This window comes from Lissotriton helveticus, chromosome 10 (genome assembly GCF_964261635.1).
Source record: "Lissotriton helveticus chromosome 10, aLisHel1.1, whole genome shotgun sequence".
In the NCBI taxonomy this organism is placed as follows: Eukaryota; Metazoa; Chordata; class Amphibia; order Caudata; family Salamandridae; genus Lissotriton; species Lissotriton helveticus.
The window spans coordinates 922,291,903-922,316,686 of NC_136071.1; the positions used below are offsets into that span (position 1 = coordinate 922,291,903).

Genomic DNA, 24,784 nt, shown 5'->3' on the forward strand with positions numbered 1-24,784 from the left:
AGTGAGCAAAATAACGATGGATTAAACTCAGATCTGTGACTGGGGTGAATGTTTTGCCATTGTGCAACATTCTGTCCATCATCTTGTGTGTTTTTCTGTTCAGCCTATGTGGGAAGGGTATGCCCAGACGAGGGTCCCGTGCTCCCTAAGCCACTGGAGTCAAGCTATCCTGGCTGAAGACAGCTGATAGCCAGAAACCGGTCCTAGGATGCTTGATTCCGGTCCAGGGAAGACATGGCTTGGCAGTTCGGTCTGGACTGTTCCCATGAGGCACAGGGCCAAGACTGATTTGCATATGGCCATGTCTGAACTGGGGTGGCTTGGTGAGCAAAGTAACGATGGTTTAAACTCAGATCTGTGACTGGGGTGAATGTTTTGCCATTGTGCAACATTCTGTCCATCATCTTGTGTGTTTCGATAAGAACATTGGGCATACCTGGGTCAAGTTTCTTGTGCAGAATATGAGGTGTGATTAAGTGTCTTTTCTCGACTGTTCCATAACATACCCATAACTCTGACAATCCTTGACTTATGAACATTACAACAAATCTAAGTAGCACAATAATAACATCTGTGTCATTTGACAGTACAATGACTCGATTGGAGCCATTTAGAACAGCCCACTTAACATATGGCACAACATGAAGGTCAGCTTCCTCCAATTTGCGGTTAAGTTCTTGAACATTATGTCTTGAACCTTTTGGAAATGTATCTGCAGGCACCGACTCCTCATTGACAACCATTCTACTTGCAATAATTGGAAATTCTATGTTCACTGAAGCATCAGCAATGTTTTGGCGAGTTAACATCTCCAAGTTCATCTTGCTTGATGTTGATGACCAGTATTTATCAAGTTGCATAGGTATAGGTGTCGAATTTTTGATGCAGGCAAGGTTGATTGTCCCACTTGTAGACATTTGTCTGATTCTATCACATTCTTTGAGAGATACTTCAAAATAACTGACAAAGACAATGTGCATGCCTTGCAAGGTGCACACTGATGATTTTGATATCTCTAGAACAGTCTAAAAGACCTCTCCGAAGTTTTGCATGAATAAAATCTTGACCATTTGTAATTGTTACATATAGTTCACAACAACAGCAGTTTTCAACGAGGACACCTTTTTAAATTGAAATGTATCAGGTTAAAGTTTTTTGTTAGCTCTTGTACAAGCTTTTGCTTCACTGGTTTGGTTGCAGCTTCTCCATCCAATAAATGCATTTGTTGGAACAAGATCATGCAGCAAATTATCCTTGATAAATGTACCCCTTTCTTTTGCCACATCCATCTCTCTATGTGCTTGCAAAAGTAGTGTTTTTGTAACCGTATGTGCAGTGGCTGGTTGGATGAAACTCTTACTATGGCAATTAAAGCACGGAAGTTTAGCTTTAGAGATTATATCAAACAGCCTTTTCTCTTTCAATACAAATCCCTCCTGCTTCAGTTCAGCATATAGTTTCAATGCATGTTCCAGGACATCTAGTAGACGCGTCTTTATATCGTTATCCACATACTGTTTGATCACAAAGTTCTGCAGTTGCACAGGCTCAGTCATTTTAAAAGGGTGTCCTTGCTGCTGTATGACATAAAGAAGGCTGTTAGAATATTTATTAAAATGTTCCCCTCTCTTTCCCACAAGTTTGTGGTGAGGAACAGTTTCATGATGGTCCACTCATTTAGAATTTGTCATTGCAAATTGAAAGGACTTCATGGTAAACTAGCTGCCATTGAGCAACATATTCACTTTTGTGTGTACCTACAACTACAACCACTCACTTAGCTACAGTCTACACTCAGAAATTGACTTTTATATGCGACAAGTGAACCCTAATGATGAATCAGCTTCAGAATGCTAAAGATCCATCCTGAGGCTATGACTTATGGTGTTGTGTTTCCATTGGTTTGGGAAATATTTTTCCCTGCCTACACGTAGCGTACTGAGTCACGGAATACAAAGTCCAGCCCAGTTTTATGACACCATAGGCTGTTTTACTCCAAAGCACACATGTTGCACCACCTATCATGCGATCAAAAGTGATCCTAAGTTAATTGAGCACCAAATGCTGCTCTACCATAAGTGTGTGCAAAAAAGCGGTATTGTTTGTGCTAAACGTATTTGCACACAAAAAGAGAAACCGCTTTGAACAACTATAATGTCACAGCTGTTGTACCCTGAAAATCAGATTCTAAAAGTATTATCATCAGTTGGTGGTAGGTCTGCACTGTACTGCGTCGACCATTCAGTCTACATTTCTAGGCTGTACCTGAGGAGCACCTTGAAAACAGCACTAGACTGGATCATCTGTTTTCTTTGTTACCATGTAAAAGCTGTCCCACTGTTCTCTTTTAATTGCTCTTTTCGCCTTTCACTTGTGGAGTTATCAGTTCACCCCCTTAAAATCATATTTAACACTTACCTTTAACCGCTGTCCTTTATACAACACCCATTTAATTAAAAATGGTGTACATAACTAAATGACAAGCAGGCACTCTATGCTTTTGGAAAGCATTTGGATACAGGGGTCACTGCAAATTTGTATGCCAGCTATTGCTACCTTGGTGAGGCCCAATAACCTGAAACTTATCTTCAGTGATGTAGAGGGTAAGATGCTGGGTGGACTCCATTCCTCTGGATATTGATGTTCTGGTGCTGTTCCAAGGAAACTACACTTCCCCCGTCCATGCTGGAGCATTCTATTAGAAACAAGATCTTCAAAATTTACTTTTTTCTATCTCTAGATCGGCAAGTTGCAACATTGGCTTCTCCTTACTACTTTTTAGGTGGTTTTAGATTCACTATTTTTGGTACCTCCTATATGCTTGATTTTGCCATACTAAGGTCTGTGTTGGATCACTGCAACAACGTCTACTTGTGGCTTTCAGTCTGTATTATTCAAGGCATGCAAATGGAGCAAAATGCAGTGGCCAGTTTCAGTGGCATCTGGTAGTAGACTGTGGTGGGGGTGTAGAAAAAAACTAATTATTACTTACCTGTGGGTCACCAGCCGGTACCTCTCTTCCATCCACGCTGTGTCCTGCCTCCCAGAAGCACCCAGGCTCCCAGACTCCCTTAGCCAATCACAAAGCTACCTTACAGCAGCAATGGCATTGGTCTGAGTGCCGTGGTTCGCCGCTCAGAGAGGGACTGGGAGGCTGTGCATGTTCTCCACCGAGGCTGTGATGCAGCCTGGTGGAGAACATGCAAAGTGTGCATGATGGTTTGGCCGGCCAAACTGTCATGCGCAGCTATGATGCAGCCACCACTCCTCCCCCTGGTGGCGTCACACGAGCCCAGCCCAGCTCCACCCAACCCAGCTCCACCCAATCCTAACATTGAGATTAAAGGCAGACTAAAAATAGAATGAGAAGAACGTTCTGTTATTATCATTTTATTTTAACTTTGCTCTGCTGTTAGAACAGTGGGGGGACTCTCCTCTGCGTTAGCGAAGGAGCCGCCCCAGGCCTGGTTTCCTACTGGGGCTACAGCCCTGTGAGCCTTTTTCTGAAACACTCCTGGTCCTATAAGGACTCCAGTTCACCAAGAGAGATTCAGTTAAGATTCAGTACTAGGCTCATAATGCTTCATATGGGAATCAATCACCTTCCTAGTAGTGAAGTCTTGTGCCCTATCTGCTTGGCCACTTCATGTTTTTTGGTATATTTGCTAGAAAGAAAGTCAATTGCATTTTATTTAACTATGCTGGAGAGAACACAATGCAGGAGGTGGGATAGCATCAAAGATGTGCAGATCACACATACCGGAAGGCTTTTTCATTCTAAGACTATCTCTTTGCAGGAAGTGAAGCACTGATAGGAATGCATCTTCCCACGGAGGCTGCATGCTGTTTGCAGTCGAGTGTCTCTCGCGTGCCTTACAAGAGAGAGCTGCAGAGAGCCACGAGCAAGAGGATGCTTCCATTCACATGCTTTGTCCACACCCCTGCCTGATTAAAGTTGAAGCTGCCAACCTCCAAATGAGTTACAGCTGACAAGGCATTCTCATTCGAATGTGACTGAGGGAAATAACCGAGATCAAAGGAAGGGGCTGGTTTCCATAGAGACCAATATTTAAACATTAAACAAGCACGTTCCGCTTCCTCCTTGTGTAGGTTTAAGCCACTAGAGATCGCTGAAATCAGTCTGGGGTATTTTTGTACAAATTAAATTCTGTTGGCAGATATTGTTGGCTAGCAGTATGCAATCCATGCTAACAAAGTGTGCAGTTTTGTAAGTTTATACGTTTCAGCACGCGTTCAGGCTAAAGAAAATACAGAAGAGTGAGAGCACTCATACATTTTTTCCTAGTGTAAAGTCATGTGGTTCATAAAAAGTGGGTTTGCACTTTTAAAAAGTTTTACTCATACAGCTATCTGATTGTCATATTGCGGTTTTACCAAGAGCATAGTGGGTCTTGCAGCCAGCCCACTTCTTACCATTGGTTGGTTTTCTTGTCACTCTAATTTTCATGCTTCTTATTTGATGGCTTGGCTTGTCCATTTTGTTTCCACTCCTCCACAGAAGCATTTCAAATGTACTTGTGTCATTCCATTGCTTACTTTTAGGGAACTACTTTTTCCCTGTCTTAAGCACTCCACAAGAGTGCATGCATTTTCAAACTGCCCCTCAATGTACTTTTTTATTCTCCTCCGCACTCCATGGTGCTCTGTCTCGCCTTCCTCTGTCATGTGCTCACTCTCAGGTGCTTCTCCCAGGGTGTTATTTTCTCACCCATGCGCATCTCCTCTCCAGGTGCACGTTGCTCTCTCTCTCACCTGGTTGGTTTTCACTGCCCACGATCGGCAGCCTCTGTGTTGCTTCCACTCGTGTTGCTTCCCTCCTCTGTCACAGTAAAAAATACTATAACTGTTTTTCTGTCTGCTTTCATTTATCAGTCTAACTTGAAATGGTAAACAAAAAGAAAAAGAGGGGCCTTTGTCATTTTGTAGGCGTGCACATGCATGGATATGCACACCTTCCAAATTATGTAGGCAGCAGATTTATAGCTATTAATTTTTCTTTAGTCATGCAGCACAGCTATAGGTATGCCATAGCACAGTAAAAAACAATTGGAAAGCTTGCAGATCGCAAAGGCTAGACCTGTTGGCTTTGTCAGTGCTTGTTTATTTGAGTAAATCATCTTCCTACAGTAAATAATGGGCATAAAACTTTGGACCCACCATCAAATGTACTTGTTTTAAAGGTATTCACAAACATTACCAGAGTCAATTCTATCTGCAAAATGGTCAGAGATTTAGGGTGGGCATATCCATTTCTATCACTGGGAATGGGAAGGGAACATCCCCAAAGTGAGTGGATATATATGGGTACGTGTTTTTTTGGTGGAAAGTAGTTTTGACACAGAGCTAAATGTCTCAAAGTGCAATTGAATGAATTTAAGAATTGTTCACGTGGATAAACTGTTTACACTTATGCATGCAGAATACCTTGCATAGTCATCAATTGGAATCCACATAAAATAATTTCAGACAAGCTCTCAGACCCTACACTGTCATAATATCCTAGGTATACTCCTGGAATACTTTTTGACCCACTAACAAGTCAGACATTTAATCCAAAGCTAAGAGTACACCAACACTAGTACATGTCCGACTTGGGCGTTGACCCGGGCCCATAAAGTACAACATCAGCGTTCCAGAATTTCTGGCACATTCTACATGGCTGTCATTGTTTTTACTTCGGAGAGTTAGATTGGGATCACATAAGGTTAAGACACACTGTACAATGCATTTATTCAAGAGTGTGGCTTGTGGGTTGCTCGCCAAACGAATCATCATGTTATTTCACTTACGAGAAGAAGCTCCGCATGCACTATGAAGCAGTGGCTCAGGCCTGCTCACAGGAGCATGAAGATCCTCCCTCTAGTTGTAGGATTCCCAGAGGAGCTCTTCACCAGTACTGGACAGACAGCTGATGGAGGGACACACATGACATTTAGAGAGGGTGCGATTTTCAATGCAACCCGTCTCACATTTGCGAGAGTTTAAGCTATTGGCATTGTAAATGACAATGCTTTTTATTTATGTGTTTTCAAAACCTACACATACATAAAAGGCATTGTCATTTCTAATGCCATAGCTCAAACTCTTGCAAATGCGAGACCACTTTCATAGTGGCCGCACCCCTTTCTTTAGACGCCATTCATCATATTCAGGTTACAACGAGCCACGTCTAAAGAAAGGGGCCTGCCCACCATTAAAGTGAAAGCACGTCATGGGGAGCTTTTACCCCCCAAAAAACATATTTTTGGGGGGATAAAAGCGCACCATGTCATGTGGACACCCCTTTCCTTAGATGCGGCTCGCTGTAATCTGAATACGCAACAGCATCTGAAGAAAGGGTTGCAGCCACTATGCAAGTGAAATCAGTATGGCCGCTAAAGTTAAAGCAGACCGCGCGGCCAATTCAATCAATATATAAGTGCGTCCGCATTTGGCATTTTCAGCGCGCGCAATGGAATAACTGTGTTGCTGTCTAGTAAAACTTCCAGTAGGGTGAGGTTGCTCTGCCTGCCATCCTAAGTGCGTCACTGCCTCATGATTTTAGGTTGAGCACTGTCATAAGGAGAATGGTGACAGACACCCAAACCCCATGTCCAATCACTTCTTAACATACAAGATATCAGTTATGTTAATTTTATAGTGATGTGGGAATAGGATCATGACTACCAACTACTTTCCCTAAGCGTGGAGAAGCGTGGCTCAGTGGGTAGAGGCGGCAGACCCGGAAGCTGAGATCAGCCGTGGACCAGGGTTCGATTCCCCGCCTCGGCGGGTCTCGGGCTCAAAAATTCCACGGACTCGACAATTATCGCTCCGGTGCCTACTCGACTCACGGGGTCACACTCTGCGACTCTGGGCAATAGCTTGCTTAATCTCCACTACGGCCCCTCGCGGCGGGATGCCTGGCTTTCACCTTGTGAATACCCTGCCGGGGTATCTCACAGGGGAATACCAGGACGGGTTCCCTAAGCAAGCGCCTTGAGACCCCTGGGTGATTAGTGCGCTATATAAATCGAAATACATTTACACATTTACATAAGCTTCGGAAAACTTCAATAGGTGATAACTGACAAGGGTTTCTGTGAAGGTAGGCCTAGCTTGGATAAGAAACAGTGCACTATACTAATTGTATTGTACCTTGTTGTAAACATTCCCCAGCCTGATTGGCATGTATGATTTGATAGATTTGAATAGATCAGGTATGGTCACTGAATCCATTTTATATTTGTATGTATTTGGATTTGTTTAGTGTATACCAATAATTATGTCAAAGAGATTGAAGACATGGCAGCAGTGACAAGCATTGGTATAGCCAAAAGGTCTCTCCTTTGGGACCTTATAAGGGTTTAGCCAGGCAACAGTTGATGTTGTTGCACCAAGGATATTGTGCTGGATAACTAAACACTTACAAGGTCCCAAAGGCGAGACCTATTGGCTCTGCCAATGCTTGTTGCATACAGGAATCGGTAAGCGGAAGATTAGCCTTGAAATCAGTACTCTCCCACCTGAATCAGGAAGATTGGCATGTGCACAAAGGAAATGAAATAGCACAAGTCAAATATGTTTTGTCATCTGCCTCTTAATCCTCTCTCAAAAATGTGTCTATTCAATAACTAAGAAAGAATTCTGTATGTCTCGTGGATTTTTATTTCATCGGAAAATGAAAAAGGGGTGGGTGTGGTCTTGAAAGGCGATCCACTTTCCCAGCTTTGTATGCAATTTTGCCTGTGAAATATAACACTGAAAAAAAGAAGCAGAGAAAAAAACACTTTCACAGAAAATAGACCAGAATTGCCACCAGCTAGGTAAAAACAACAGTAAGCTTCTGGGGCACAGAGTACTTAGCGATTGATAAACCATCATTGAAGGAACTAGTAGAACAGGGTCAATAAAGTGTAATAAGTTGCCAGGAGGAGGCACTGACTGCAACTAGAGGCTGAAAATCACACGGGCAAGCCCTGTAGCCACCGAAGAGCAAGGTGTCTTCGAGACATGCAATGTATTAACTTGCTGAAGAAGAAGCTCGAGATTTACGATGTAAATTTATTTTTTCAGCGTTGTGACTAGCCTAGCTCTGAACCGATGTGGGCTTAATTTCTGTGATTTGTTATCTAAATCCTGTATGCTCTCCCCGTTCTGCCCAGTCCTAAAGTGCAAAGTTTGTGATGCTGCATCTGTTTTTCGTCTTGTTCACCGTGAACCTGAAGTGATTTATAACACCGCCGCCATTATTTAATCAAACTGTGTCACTGCGCTGCCGAACCTCAGAGCCCTGCCCTGACCTTAGCCCTCTTTAAGGAGGACTCCCAAGATGCGACCTAATTCATAACATGCCTTCTGTGAGATGATGCAACATGCTGCCTGGAGGTTTCCAGGAAGACGGCACCATGGTGTCTAGCCCCAGGCCATTGACATGTAGGCTGCTGACACTACTGCATGCAGAAATCGAAGTCGTATTTAAGAACTCATTTCTTCACAGCATGCTATGCAAAAAGTAAATGAGTTTATAAATTAAGACTGTAAACCAATCATTTGCTTGTAAAAAAAAAAACAGATTACCTCATCACCTAGTACTATGGCTATGAAATGGGAGGGCCCGCGTTAGTAGCTGCTTTGTGAAGTACACGTGCGCTCGATCAAAGAAGCCGTGCCAGCTGTGCACGTCGCGCTCTTGTGCGCGTTCTAGCAAGCTGGTCGCTGGCAAAGTAGCACTTCTCAAAACAGCTACTAAATGTCTCTCCGTGCAGCGTATGCGGTCTGACTCAGCGAGACCTAAAAGGGGTAGCCAAGCTGCTGATTGGGTGGCAAAGACATGGCAGCAGTAAAAAGGGTAGCCAGGCTGCTGATTGGATGGCAAAGCAGAGATAAGGAGTCGGTGCACTTGGACTACGCCAGGTTTGGGCGCTCACCTTCTCCTGTGTTTCCTCTTCCCCTGCCTGTGCAAACTCCTGGATATGTGAAAATGAGATACTGTTTACTCTCTGCAGTGAAAGATGGTGGGCATCAAGTGGGTTTTTAACCAGAGCAGTATTCTAGATCCTTTGCGTAAAAGCAGCAGTCCGGGTTTGTGGGTTTCTGTATTGTGCTTTTTTCGATTTCAAGTCTGGGAATGCTGCTGCAGTGGATTTTGCTTATTCCTCTAGATGGTTTGACCTTGTTGAGCTTATATGCTAGTCGGGTGTCACCGCTAACTGATTGGCAGACGACACTGAAGGTTTTAATGGTGGTATAGGTGAGTAGAGATAGCAATTTGAGGCCCCTGTGTACTCGAGTGATTCTGGTAGATTTTCAGAAATATTTGATGATTTATGCGGCTGCATGTTGAATGCTTTTCAAGGGCTTCAGATGAGTATTGGCAATGAGCAAGTAGGACAATGTCTCATCAAGGTGGTATAGGACCAGGGCCTACACAGCAGTTCTGAAGTCATCACCTGGGAAGAATGGTTTCACTCTTGAGAGACGGGACTTCTGGTACAAGACTGACTTGTTTGAGGTGAGGGGTTTGAGTGTAAAGTGAATAGAGAAGTTAGGGGACATTTGTAGTTTATGAGTTTTGGTGTGAGGCATTCATGTTTATTTTAACAAGACATTACTAAACTTCGCTATATTTCTTCACTCATTGCGAGTACATGACTCATAGTACTGAAAATAAAAACAAGCATTTACAATGCAATGGTTTCACCTTTGAAAAAGTTAGAGCTATTGGCATTGTAAATGACAAATTTTGTATTTATGTGTTGGTTTTGAAAACAGATAAATAAATGACATTGTCATTTACATTGCCATTAGCTTAATCTCTCGCAAATGTGAGAGCTATTGTACCCTACGGACGAGCTCAGCAGACAGCAATTACTACCACACACACACACACCCAGAGCCACACACACACACCCAGAGCCACACACACACACACACCCCCAGAGCCACACACACACACACACACCCAGAGCCACACACACCCAGAGCCACACACACACACACACCCAGAGCCACACACACACCCAGAGCAACACACACACACACACACACACCCAGAGCCACACACACACACCCAGAGCCACACACACCCACCCAGAGCCACACGCACCCACCCAGAGCCACACGCACCCACTTTGCTCTTCTGAAATGTTGGCAAATTCAGGATGCACACAATACTTTTCACCTACTTGGAATGGATACTTTCTGGGATATTCAACACTTCAGTTCAGGTGTTTCTCTCAGCAAAGTGTATTTAAATCAGTAAAGAAAACAATGTCCACAATACCTTCTTTACTTGGGATGTTCTTGTAAATAGTGTTTTTGTGCGGTTCTGCCTCACGGGGGTTCCCTACCATAAACAGGCAAGAGGCTTATTAGAAATCAAAACGACCTTCCGGTCCACTGCGGGCCCCCAGGGGCGTTGTGCACAATGTACCCTGTTTCTTTAGGGCAGGAAAGAAGATATCCCTAGGTGGGGCCTTCCTGGGAGATCCGGCGGTTAGAGGGACGCCGCGGTGCGGGGCGTCTAGGCGGGACCTCGAGGGGGCACAGCGGAGGGTCCGGGGTGCAGGCGATCCTTCGTGGCGCTCAGGGGCTCCGAATGCAGAAAGGCGGCACTGAGCGGCCTGTGCGGATTCAAAAGCACAGGGCGGCTCGCAATGCGGCTCAGGTACGCACCGTACTGGGGGAAAGGGCAGGCTGGCGGGCACTCAGGCGGCGGGCGCGCCGTAACTTCACAGGGGACGCTGCAGCCTGGTGCGAGGCGTACTGCAGAGGGAAGCAGGCGGTACGTCTCGGAAGGTTGAGCAAAGGCGGGCGCAGCTGGGTGCGCTCCTGGCGTACGAGACGTACTTTCAGAGTACGTGCAGGGACAGGGCGCCGGCGTACGCTTCAGGCGTACGTTCGCGGCGTACCGGGGCACAGTGCAATTCCTCACGTATCTAGCGTATGCGGCGTACGTGGCGTACCTTCAGAGTTTGTGCAGGGACTCGAGGCGTACTGGGGCAGTATGCGATGCCGGTCGAGTCGCACTAGTAGAGCGGGTGCTTCGGGGGAGAAGTGCAGGGCGGCTGGTACGCTCCAAGCGTCCGAGTCGCACTTGGTCCTGCGAGATGGCAGATCTCCGGTGGCGGATGGGACACAGTGGCTCTGGGCAGCAGAAGGGACAACGCTGTGCGGTGCGGTCTGGCTTTGGGGCAGTGCGTACTTTGGCTCGAGGATTGAGCGGCGACGCACGGTGCTGGCAGTATGGCACGGACTTACAAGCGAGTTAGGGTCTCAGGGCGGCCCCAGAAGTGCGGGCCCAGCGGCGGGTCAGCGAAATGATACCTTTATTGTTTTCTAATATATACACGGACAGTGGGAGGGGGGGCGGGAACGGGCTCACGGACAGCGGGAGGGGGTCGGGAACGGGATCAAAAAGTAGTAAAATATGCCGCTTACCTGCTAGCAACTCAAGGAAAGTGAAATCGCGCAGCCCACCCCTGCAAAGCACACGTTGGAAATGAAACAAACATGCCGATACGAAAAAAAAAAAAACGCCCACCGCCGCATGATGCACGAAAATTGGCGGGATGAGTAAAAATCGCCGGAACGCACACAAATCTGCTTGGGGAATGAGTGACGCATCTCTGTTCCAATGGCTAGCCTCCATTTATGGAGCTAGCCAATGGAACAGAGAGGCGGGACAAAGCCCCAGACTGTTCTCAAAAGGTTTCGCCTGCGCGAACGCTGCTGCGCAGTGGATCGCCAGGCGAAACCTAAAAAAGCAGACATTATGACACTAAAAAGAGGGCCTGTAATTAGCAAGCACCATTTTTTTTGTGCGATAAAAGAATCAGGATTTAAGTGTTAAATTGAACATCGGGATAATAAGCACTCCAATGAAGACAGCAGAGTGACTCACGGCCAGTAATGGCAGATAAATCCCCTTTTCTACAAGATTTCAATGCTTATGTTTCTGTTTCTCCCTTTTTTTCAATTTAAAACTTCTACTCCCAGTCGTTTGAATGTTATAATAGCTGTATAGTTTTCTACCTCAAAAAGTGTTGACTGTTAAATGCCCTTGCCCTTGTTATACTTTTTTTTTTGTCTGCATTCTGGCCTATAAATCATTTCTGGGCCTTTAGTAACTCTTATGGCCATCGATGGTTACAATGCTACTATAAGTGTTTAATGCCACCACTTAAGATGTGTACAGGAAGGTGGTACATTGCACATATATTGGTGACACTGTGGATCTTTTCCAAAGCCAAAGATGAAGATGTCTATGTGACTTAGAAAGATTGTGGATTGTACCACCTTAGCAGCGGCGGCGGGCGGATTGGAGGGAAGGGGAGGAGGCGGGAGTAGGTAAAAAAAAACACATACGTCTCGGCCGGTCACCTGGCTGGCCTCTGCCACTTCCATGTCCTCTGCCTGGCTTCTTGGGGGAGGGAGACAAGAAGCAGGAAGCACCAGGGCTCCTTGCAGCCATTCCGGCACAGCGGTCAGTCAGAACCTGGAGGGATGGGCATGTTCTCCACGCAGGCTGTAATGCAGCCATCATGAATTCATGGCATGTGCGCATGACAGATTTGGGCGGCCCGAGACGGCCGGCCAAGCACTCATGGTCACATAGGGAGTGCAAACCACTCCTCCCCCTGCTGTGAGAGCAGCCCCGTCCCACAAAGATGCCTCAACGGGGAAAACTAAAATGATAATAACCTGAGGTTATTATCATTTTATTTTTCCTTTTTTTACCCTGCAAAAAGCAGTGAGGCAACGCTCCTCCGCCTTTACGGAGGAGCCACCACTGCACCTTAGCATTCAGTTTATGGTTAAACTAATGCAATATATCAAAACCTGGAACTGTGGATTATGTGGACTACACTAACTGGCAACTAAACCTCTATTTTCACATCCCTTTTCTTTAGAAAGTTATAGTTTTTAGTTAAAGGTTCTGATTAGGAGAAACCTAAAAGTATTTTCCTTAAAACCACATGCAACAGGGAAAGTGTGATGTGCGAACATAATCAATAGAAGTGCATATATTTTTCAAAATGCTTACTGTGCTTCTGGGCAAGTTTGAACTACCTAGGGAACTTAAGCATTCTGAACTGAAAGTGGGTCCATTTTAGATTCATCGGGTGGATACAAATGTGGGATGCAAACACTTAAATCAACTACTATCGGTGATTTTGGAGAGGATTTTGAGAGTCTGTAGTAAAATCGGTATTGAGTTTTTCCATTCAGTGACTAGAAGTCAATTTTTTACATGGTGACTAAGGTTAGTGATTGAGAAATCTCCGGAATGAGCATAAATAAACTCTACATTTGCAATGGCTGATGCAAAGAAAAAGGATGTGACTATGATGGATTCAGTTGTAGTAACATACTATCATCTCTCTACGTAACATTACATCTCTGTTCAAAAGAACATAATTTATCTTGGTAACACTAGGGCAAGTGTTGGTGTAAGATACTGAATCATACTGCATAGAAGAGTATGAATGCATGTAGTAAAGAAGCTAGCAGGCACTTGTAATCTTCCTGTCAACGGTAAGGCAAATAGTCATACCGAGACCTGCTCTGAGTGGTCCCAACAAACTACATTTGAAAGGAGATTCTACTCACATTTCATACAACATAGCTAATGATCTCAGAAAAATGTAAACAAGTACCAGAAGCTTCGTTCATTGCTGGTGAAGCAACAATGTAGGGAAGAAAGCTAAGGTAATCTACATTCATATCTTAATAACTGGTCTTTAAATTCCTAAATAGATTCAATTGTGTTCTGGTCTTCAGTATTGAGATTTTTTTATGATTATGAAAGCACATAGAATGCATTAAATAGGGTAAAGCATTGTATTACAAAGACATAAACATGTTAATTAGAAAACACTTTTAATGGAAACAGTTTTTTGTGGATTTTATGTACTGCAATTGCAAGTAATTGTTTTCTATAAATGATGATTTATTTTTCATACGTTAAATTTCAGCTTTATGATGGACCTAATGCACAGTCAAACCTCATTGGCACGTTCTGTGGAAATAATTGGCCTCCGGCTGGTGGTACTACGGGTACTAAGCTTCATGTGGTGTTCCACTCCGATTTGACTGGTTCTGGAAATGGATTCCAGATGCAGTGGAGTGTTAATGGTAAGTCAGATTTCATGCTATCTATTTGCCCTTTTCCAAAAACGGAGAACCTAATTTCAGTAGCTGGTCTTTGAAAGCAAGGTTCATGTTTAGACCTGTTTTATTTCAAGATGTACAGATTTTACATGTTTTATATTGTTTCCAGTTAAAGATGCATGCACTCAAAGCAGATTTTGAGTGTACAGTTCATTAGTGGCCTAGTCAGGACCACTTAATCATCCTGTCCAGTTAGTGTGAAGATGAAGACAGCATTCCTTAGTTAAAACACTGCACAGTTACTAGCAAAACGATCATTGTCAACATCTGAAACCATGGTGACCCTTGTCTTTTGAACATATGCAAATCAAACACATTCAGAAGCTTGGAGAAGACTCAGGCACATGTGCACCTCAATTGAGCAGAGTTACTTTGGTGGTGGAAAAGCTACTCCTAATAGCATTGACATAATAGGTTACAGTTGTTTCTCTACTCTTTTACACTCCTGACATTAAAATATACAGTGCTATGTAATTGAGGCCTTGAATTTAGTCAAAAATCGCTGACTTCTAAGTTGTTAGTTGGGGTAGGAGCAACCAAAAAGTGATGGATGAAACCCTATGAGACTTGGGACCAGATATATGAACACATTTTCGCATAGACACAGAATGGGTAAAACTGTTTGATACATCTGGCCCTACACCTTTTAACTGCTGCGAATTTCTATGGGAAACATTTTCTTTGTGTTGTTTTGTAGCTTCTCAGTACCAATGCAAAAAGAGACTCAACATACACCATTTATTTAGGGGAAATGGTAGCCTAGTGGCTATTGATGCAGGCTTTGAAACATAGGAAATAACGTTTGAATCCTGGCTTAGTTTCAACTTCATGTGAATTAGGAAAAATAACTTATTCTCCCTATACCTTAAAATAAAAAATATGTAACTTAGTCTGGTTCTGTTGTCAAGCTCTCAAATGACCTTGGGCCAGGTTCACCCTATAAAATGCAATAAAATAAATCACTTCCACTGAGCAGACAAATCCACATTTCTATGCCACATTCCATCTGTTCATGACTGTGGAGCAGCTAAATGAGAGGGATTTTGTGCATGCGGGGAGGGGCTGGAGAGCAAAGACCTGGGACTTGAGCCACTGCATCATGAGGTAAGTGGCTTTTGGCATATGCACTGTCAACATGCTGATATTTCCACAAAGTGATCACGATAATGTGCAGTTATGTATGTTATAATGCCACCATAGTTGCCGGCTTTCCTATACCCTGCAGCTGTGACCTCAGGCTGCATGGCAACTAGTGTGCACAAAATAAGCTCCCCGATAATTTTGCAATTTATAGAGATACGTGATGTATCCCTCCCAGCGCTGCTCAGTACAAGTGTTGGGCATATAAAAAATGTAGTGAATTGTCCTCACACACCACCAGGTGTCATGTTTCATCATAGGCCAATCCTCACTCTCCAAAACCTCTGTTTGATGGAAGGCTGTCCTACACCTGGAGTCAGGAAGGCACTTCTAATTAAGAACGGAGTGGTGTGTTAAAAACCAATGTGGCATTCTAAAACAGTTTATTCGCTAGACATGACACTTGGTGATTAAAATCAATTGTAGAGATAAGGGGAATTAGTACCCCATCACCACTGTTACCGTCAACATGTTTCTGCCTTGTGGCTCAATTAAGTCTGTGGCTTTCATCAGGGCGGGCATACAGAATCCTAAGGAGGCAATGTGCTTTGCCTCAAAACCAGAGTGCCCTGTGTCTACCTCTTAACTAATCTTTCCTAGCAATATCCCAATGATGGGTTTTCTACGCCTCATGGAAGAAGGGCGCAGGGACCCATATAGTTACACTTTCGTCTTGGTGGTTCCCTTACAGCAAGCCTAGATGCATCTGCTCCTTCCTCCCGATGTGCCACATATGTCACATATCTCTATAAATTGCAAAATTCTCGGGGAGCTTATTTTGTGCACATATGTTGTGTTGGGAGGCCAGCTCACCCTTGAGACCCCAGAACCTCTAGTTCCCTACCTGGGGTACATCCTTGGGAGTGTGTTTATATGCATGGCAACTAGCCCATTGTAATCTAGGGGATCTTTATTTGGGCCGTTTCATGAATATGGCACACTTTCTCTGTTTAAACCATGGCATACATTTCAAAAGGTGTGCCGAGTGCAAATAGAGACAGTATTACAAAGTATTACAAAAAATACACTGTCACCAGGGCAGTTGCGAACTCTCAATAAACCATGGCAGCCCATTCAAGTGAAATATGAAGCAGCTGTTGAAAAGCTGGTCCGTGTTTCCCAGTACAGGCAAAAACCTGCAAGCACTTTCAAGAGGAGAGAAAGATCCCCTTTCAGGCTTGTGCAGCAGGTGAGTGCTCACGCCCGCAGGGGGATGTTTGGGGGCATCCATGGGACCCCCTTTCATCGCCCAAAGGACTTGCTTTAGGAGATGCAATGAAAGTGAGCCACCTTTTTGTGGCGCACTTGCAGTGCACCTCCTAAAGGCATGTTTGCCTCTAAGCCCCTGTTCATAATACTGTGCGGGCGCAGAGGCAAAGTGATTCCCTCATTTGCATGGGGCCATTCCCCAATGACGTGCGCCAGCACTATCAGCATTACAGAAGGGGACGCACAAGTGTCTGCGCCCCCCTCTATAATACCAAAGAGCGCAGATGGCACACAAAATAGGCACATACTCCGTTGCTAGCCCGGGCCACTTTTTGTAATGCGGCCCCAGATGTTTACATTTAAGAGTGAAGCGGGACCAGTGGTAGGAAATGGCAGTTACATTAAAAACAAATTTGCTAATTTTTTCAATATGAATTCCACGATTATAGACACACACTCACTAATCTTTAGTAAATTCTAGTATTTAGGTATATAAAAATAAAAGTTATGTGTCTTTACCAATAATATAAATGCCTGTAGTTTTAGAGAAAGGGAGAGCCTTCAGAATTGTGATCAATGTACTTACTTATGTATGCCTACTACCCCTCCTAGGGTATCGGCCATCAACCAGGACTCTCCAGCCATCTCTGTCCTGGAATCAAGGGCTGAATTTGCTAAAAATGAAGAGTATTTCACATAATTGCTTGAATCATTCCACAGCAAACAAAATATGAGAAAACTCAAACCACTGCATTGTGATAGGCCTGTCCGAGCGTGGACTCGGCTATCAAATTAATCGCCATGGGAGGAAGCATCACCCTGTCTGGATTCCTAATATACAGCTATTCATCTCTGGCAGCTTTCCAAAGCGCCAAACCTCCTCTGCTGCTGAGGCCCGATGAAGGGCGCCTGGTGTAATAAAACAAAATGAAAAACAAAATTGGACTGCACCCCGCGTGCTGTGTGCGAGGCAGCTGTAGGCCGCTGCCGTCTCTTTTGTTGCATGCATTTATCAACTCCAAGGGGCCTCTTGTTGACTAGATATCCTGGGTTTGGCATTCAGGCAGGGTCTTGAGGTTTTGATGGGAACAGGGTGACATGTGCAAAGCCAGCGTGGATTAATGGAATGCAGCGCTCTTCGGCCACAGAGCGAGGGGGTCGGCCTTCAATAGAGGTGACGTCACCCCAAGAAGTCTCCAGAAGCCCACTCACAGTTAACTCTTTGTCCAGACAGGTGACATCATCCTTCATGGTGATGGTTTTCATTAACTTTTTTTCATCGGTTTTTAGACGCTTCCAGACAACAGGAAGCACAATCTTCTTCGTGGTGTGTGCTCCATCAAGTGGTCATGAAAACTATTTGCTTGAGATGAGGTTTTGTTATTTTGAGTAGAAAAGGCCATTAGATATTTTCAAATAGAAAATGCCATTCTATATTTTTTATTCTTTGAAATATCTTTGAAACACATCGAAAGACGAGGCGTTTAGTTAAACATGTCGTCTTCTTTTGAGGGTTTGTAATTTCTACATATGTTTTATCTCGTTCATTAATTACTTCTATCGTTAGTTTTTCCCTAATTTATGTTTGGTTGATTCCATATTTTTTATTTTACTATCGATAACTGTAGGGTTAGGGTTGTAAATGGAAGTGCATTGATGCATTTTAAAATAAATGAATCTGTGGGAAGATTGGCAAATAGTACAGTTCGCTTAGCTAAAATTTTGGGGCCGGGTCCATTTAATGCATTCGTGCTTTTAGGCACCCTCGCATACTGACACTACTGTTTTTCATTGCCGCTTAATCTGGCACATGTCAGACCTTTGACACATTCCTAATTACAAATTGATTGCAGACTCCTCTTCACAAAAGCGCTAGCTGTCAAATGCCTGGAGAATCCTTGAATAGACACTATAGTGAGCTAATAACAAGTGCAACTACTGAGCTGCTGTGTTTGACTCATTTACTTACAGCAAATACAGCAAGAATAAACTACCAGGTTCCTAATTGTTGCTTTATTCATGAAACGCCTTACAAACGTATTCAGAGAAAAATGCTGAGATTGTGTGTAAGTGTACATCTAACGTTCGCTGTAAAGATGCAGATAGAAGAGCTAAACTATTTGTTATGAGGTGTCTTGTATGATAAGACACTGGGTTTGCTCCTTTTGTGCTTTCTTTGTTTTCCATCAAGGAACCAAATGCAAAAATGTTCCAGGTTGAGGAAAATCTATGGAATATAGGAAACTGCTACTCTGCAGCATGGCAGGCACGGAATTTCAAAATAGGGTCATATTATCATGTGTCAAATATATATTGTGTTGAACATGGAGACTCACATTGTTCCGTAGTCCCCATGGCTAATGCAGTGTAGGGAGTTATGACTCCAGGTACAATGACACACATTATGGGGCGTATTAAGTTGTTGGTCGGAGTTTCCTCTGACCGACAACATGGTGGGAAAAGGACCGACCCCCGGGCGGCGGTCCCGACCCCCTAATTATTATGCGAACGCACATGGTGCGGTCGCATTCTCCTATTTCTCTATGGGAGCTTGTGTTACAGAAGTAAACCGGCCATAACACAAGCTCCCATAGAGAAATCGGAGATTGTGTTAATCCCTTCACCCCGTGGCAGGCACCTCACAGTGCCAGCCACAAAATGCAGGGATTAACAGGGGGGCACCATTGGTGCCCCCTCAGCCCCCAACCGGAGGCTGCAAGGGAAAGGGCGCCTGCTAGGGGCGACCAAGGCCGCTTTCTGAAAGGGTTTCGTTGTCGGAAAGACCAGCATGGAAAGAAACCATGCAAGAAACTGTGCATTGTAATCCGCACGGTGTAAACCGCAATCCATATGGATTACGGGCCGGTTCCGACTGGCCGACGGGCTCCTTGAGCTTATCGGAAGCCAGCCAGAATGACCGTCCGGTTTCTATTCCGACCGGCTGTACTGTAATAGCCTATCGGAGATGTAGCGACCTGACAAGCAGGGACCGAAGACAGGACACTAGGACCCTGTGGGTCATGAGGGAGGTGACCAGGTCACCAGACACGACATCCGGTCAGGGGACAGGAAGAGGACAGACCAGACTAGGGCGACCAAGGGAACGGACGTGGGTACGACCAGCTGCAACTAAGAAACCAATAAAGAAACGTAATTGTACCAACCTGTGTCCTGTGGATCATTGTCCTGTGTGGTGCCCACAACGAGGACATGACAACTGGCGACGAGGATGGGATCGACGTGTGCCCATTCGAGATTTCGATTCAGGAGCCCACCCTGGATCGCGTCGTGAGGAAAGAAGAGGAAAGTGCCTTCAACGCGGGAGCCCACCCCGACTGATGTGGAGACGAAGACTGCTGACTCCGGTAAGCGCTGTGTAGCAGAAAGCGTGAAGTAAAAGGAAATTGGCGCAAGCTCTCGCGAGAGTCTCGGCGGCCATTTTCAAATCAGGCGTGAGAACCAATCATCGCGAAGAAAAAGACGGCGGCCATTTTGGAGTCAGGCATCGCGTTGATTGGACGCGAAGCCTCGCGAGAACACCGGCGGCCATCTTAAGAGCAGGCGCAGGAGCCAATCAAATTGAAGGAAACAGCGGCGGCCATTTTGAAGAGTCAGGCACAGCGCGAAAAATAGAAAATAAGAGAAAATAAAGGAAATAAAGGTGAAAAAGAGACGACAGAAAGCGCACACATGAATAAAGGACACTCAAAGTGAAAGAAAAGGCAGAAATAAGTGCCAGAATACTAGATATATAAGAAGAAAAAGGAAAGAAAGGAAAGAAAGAAACTAAGAAAAGGAGAAGACAAAGAAATAAAACAAGGAGACATAAAGAAATAAAAGAAAAAGACAGAAGAAATAACACAAGGAAAAAGGACCAAGAAAGCCCAGCAGAGGCCAAATAAAGAAAAGACAGAAGAAACGACACAAGGAAAAAGGACAAAGAAAGCCCAGAAGAGGCCAAATAAAGAAAAGGCAGAAAAGACAAGGGAAGCCAAGAAAATAAAATAAAGAACAGAAGAAGAAGAAGAAAAAGGAAAGAAAAGAAAGAGTACAAATAAAAGGAAGAAAGAAAGAATGGCAGATCCAAAGCCCAGCGCGCAATACAGGACACCACTACCTTTCAACTTGTCGGAGCCACAAACAGGAATAAGGTGGGAGAAGTGGATCAGACGGTTTAAAAGATATGTAGATGATACCGATGTAGCAGATGGAAAGAAACGAGGATTACTGTTGAACCTAGCAGGGGATGACGTTGAAGAACTCCTGGTGACACTGCCTACCGATGAAACAAAAACATATGACCAACTAAAGAAATGTCTAACAGCCAAATTCGACCCACAGCGCAACATTGATTTTGAACGATATACTTTTACCATTGCCTGTCAACAAGTCGGTGAAACACTAGACGACTTCGCAACAAGGCTGAGAAAGTTGGTAACACATTGTGAGTTTGACAAATTTGATAACGAGCAAGCAATCAGACTACGGATCATAGAGGGCTGTCGCGACACCGGATTCAGAGCAAGAATACTAAAGGAACCGACCTCCTTGGAGAACATCCTGTCCCTAGCAAGAGCAGAGGCGAGAGCAACAGAACATGCCAAAGAAATAGAAAGAGGGAAAAGCGTTGAAGTCGAAAACGCACACTTTACGACAAACAGATATCGCACAGACCGATGGAAGAATGACCGGATGGAACAAAAAGAGAGGAGACGACCTGAAGGAACATGCTACAAGTGCGGAATGGAATTTCCACACCGAGGTCCATGCCCAGCATTTGGCCAGACATGCAGAAGATGTGGTGGGAGAAATCACTACGCCAGTATGTGCCAAGGCGCACAATTCAGAGGAGACGACAAGGGGAGAACAGGAAGACAACAGGAATCGACAGCAAGACATATCAGGTACATCGACAATGACAGGAGAAGTTCATCACGAGGGTCAGGCGAAGAAGAGGAAGAAGTGAAAGTGGAAAGATTATACCACATGTCGGAGGTACGCATCAAGCGGAGCGAGGAAGAAGAAGCAGGAGAGACAGCACAGCCAGCAGACAGAAGCACCAGAAGAAAGATGGACCAAGCAAAGATAAGAGTAGGAGCGCATGAAACAGACTTTATACTGGACAGTGGTGCAACATGCAATGTCATGTGTATATCGAAATACGAGAGAATGGAAGTAAAGCCGGCCCTGAGAGCGTCCCAGGTAAAGGTTTTTACCTGGGGGGCAAGGAAAGAAATAACAAACTGGGGAAAATTCACAGAGGAACTGAGATACAAGGACGCAATAAAAAGAGAAGACATTCATGTTCTACAAGGCGATGTCCCAGGGCCATGCCTGATGAGCAACAGCACAGCGAAAACGATGGGCCTTATAACGATGATATATACCAAAAATAATAGACCTGCTGAGAACAAGCAAAGAGAAGACTCAGGGAACAAAGAAAGAGGAAGAGAACAAAAAAGAGTGATTAAAGGAACAAATACAACAAAGGGCGGCGGTAGAAAGAAAGACACGCGAAGCAAAACAGAGGGCCGAGAACAACGATCAACACGACGAGAGACTAACAAAAAGGGAGCAGAAGGAGGACCATGGAAGAACAGAAACAAGGCAAAAAGGGGAGAGCAACGACGAAGAAAAAGAGCGGTTGGCGCACTGAGAGCAGACGGAGGACAACAGAAAAGCAGGAACAAAGCTGATGGCAGAAATGGACAATCAAAGAAAGAGAGCAAGGAAAGAAAGAAAATACGTAGGAAAAAGTAGGAAGCAGAGACTGGGGAGAAGGGTCGACAAGACGGACCAAACATCTCTCTCTCTCTCTCTCTCTCTCTCTCTCTCTCTCTCTCTCTCTCTTTTCCTTTTGTGTCATCACCACAGCAAGCAAATGCAGTCAAGGACTGAAGGGGCGGAAATGGTCAGGAAAGTAACATCATGAATATTTTGTTTACAACAAAGGGGGAGATGTAGCGACCTGACAAGCAGGGACCGAAGACAGGACACTAGGACCCTGTGGGTCATGAGGTAGGTGACCAGGTCACCAGACACGACATCCGGTCAGGGGACAGGAAGAGGACAGACCAGACTAGGGCGACCAAGGGAACGGACGTGGGTACGACCAGCTGCAACTAAGAAACCAATAAAGAAACGTAATTGTACCAACCTGTGTCCTGTGGATCATTGTCCTGTGTGGTGCCGACAACGAGGACACAACAGGAACTGAAACTGACGATGTCAGTCTTAAAGCCTTCGACCTAAGGTCGGAGGCTTTATGACCAACATCATAATCAGCCCCTGTATGTGTGTGTGTTGCTGTGTGTGTGTGTGTGCGTGTGTCTGTGTGCACATGTGTGTGCAATTTGCATAGACTAGATACAAAAATAGAATGGTCCTAATGGCTTTTCTTAACTATGAATAAATGTTACAGGTCCGAAACATATTGGGTCTGTTGTTAAGCAATTTAAACAAATTAATTTTTATATGAGAGAGACAGGAGTTAATCTGTATTTTCATATATACCAGAGAAGATTAAAACACTTTTTGAGGGGAAGAAATCACCTTTATCTTTTCTTTTTTAACCCCTTCGATGCTCATGACGGAACGGTTCCGTCATGAGCTACGGTTGAGCTGTGCTCATGACGGAACCGTTCCGTCATGACCACGCCCGTTTTTATTAGGGCCCAGCACCGGAGGGAGAATCGCGGTCGCGCTGAAGAGGTTAATAATAAATCAATAATACTTGTAAATACAAACAACATTTTAATTGACTGTTGCTCAGAAAGGGTGCATAGAGGAGTGCTCATGTGCAGAGTGAATGATAGAAAGAAACATCTGGAGAAAAAAAAGGTGTGAACAATTTTTGTCATCTTTTACATAGACACTGGCTGGTATAATGTTAAGAAAATAGGTCAGTGTTTAGTAGCCTGTTTGTAAGAGACGTTTTCTTCTTTAGTGGCTGTACTGGAGGATAGTGATCATCTAATTTCACAATCCAAGGGGGACTAATAAATTGCAATCCAGGCCAAGCATTAGATCGTGTTGACGTTTAGACCCTGTGTTGTACCCGGTCCTTTGGGCAGGTTCACCCCGTGACTTTTTGCTTTTTCCTAGCCTGTTTTTGGAACCTGGATTGGTGATTTTAGGCCTCTGCGCACTTTTTCACTGTGGTACAGTGTAAAGTGCGTGTGCTCTCTGTGTATGGATGGTGAGTGACCTGCCCTCCCATAGGAACGAATGGGGACTATGTATGCCCATGGTAGATTCCTGATGCATGGGGAGTGCAGGGTCGAGTTTGATATGTGTGAACTCGTGAGAATGAATGCTGCAGAATGGTATATGCGGCATGGCTGTGTCTAGTCTAGAAGCGCTACTTTTAGAAGTTGGCATAATTGTGTAGTGAGTCTGCTGGCACGTGATTGGCTGATGGGCTTGGCCCAGGCATGCCTAGGCCTGCTGGTAGATGGACTGTCTGGTGAGTAGGACGGGGTCTGCAGGGCCCCGGAGGAGGGGGTCTGAGTCAGCCGTAGATGAAAGGCCCCCATCTGCTGTCACGGATGGGAGGGAAGAGCTCTGGTGGTGCCAGGCTGTGCCTGTCAGCCCTCCCTGCTGCCTCTCCCTTCTGATGGCCCACTGTCACCTCTGACCTGAGGCTGACAGGAGAGGGAAACCAGATACACCCAGGGCTTCGGGCTCGCTTACACAAAGACTTCAAAAGACTTCAAAGCCTTTTCTGTGTATAGGAAGGGGCTGTGTTCCCTTCCAATTTGTTCTTGTCTTGTTCTGTTGCTGACGGGAATCTACCCGGGGCGGGCGCTGCCCAGCCCCTGGAGGCTGATGGACTGCTGGGGGACTCTTCCTGACTGTCCCCTTGCCTGCTGCATTGCTTGGAAGACTTTGCTGGTCAATAGCGCTTAGGAGCGCTTTGCCTATTTTTCTAGCGCTTTGGAGCGCTATATTGCCCCAAGCGCTGGAGAAAGCTTTATTTGTCTTCACAGCGCTACTTGGCCCCAAGCGCTTAATAGCGCTTCAACTTTTATGGGGGCTGGTTGTATCGAGGGTGCCACCCCTAGGATCGTGGTTCCCCGCCTGCCTGCCTAAAGAGGAGGGCCGCTGCGCTGCCCGCAGCGACCCGAAAGTGGTTGGCCGGCCGGGCAATCTCAGCGCGGCCGGCCGGAAGTCCCGCCCCCCCCCCCCCCCCGCAGTCGGCGGGGGGAGGACGAAGAAGGCGCGGGAGATAGCGGCGGTGGACAGGGCTCCTCTCGGCTGA

General features: G+C 45.1%; 1 protein-coding gene across 1 annotated transcript in view; it reads left to right on the top strand.

Annotated features, from left to right (window-relative positions):
- The window catches only part of CUBN (cubilin), a 1,583,269-nt gene that overhangs the window by 597,807 nt on the left and 960,678 nt on the right, over nucleotides 1–24,784 (top strand). Inside the window, exon 28 of the mRNA XM_078663578.1 lies at nucleotides 13,980–14,139. Within this exon, the coding sequence (XP_078519704.1) occupies nucleotides 13,980–14,139 (160 nt within the window). The remainder of the gene's footprint in view (nucleotides 1–13,979; nucleotides 14,140–24,784) is intronic.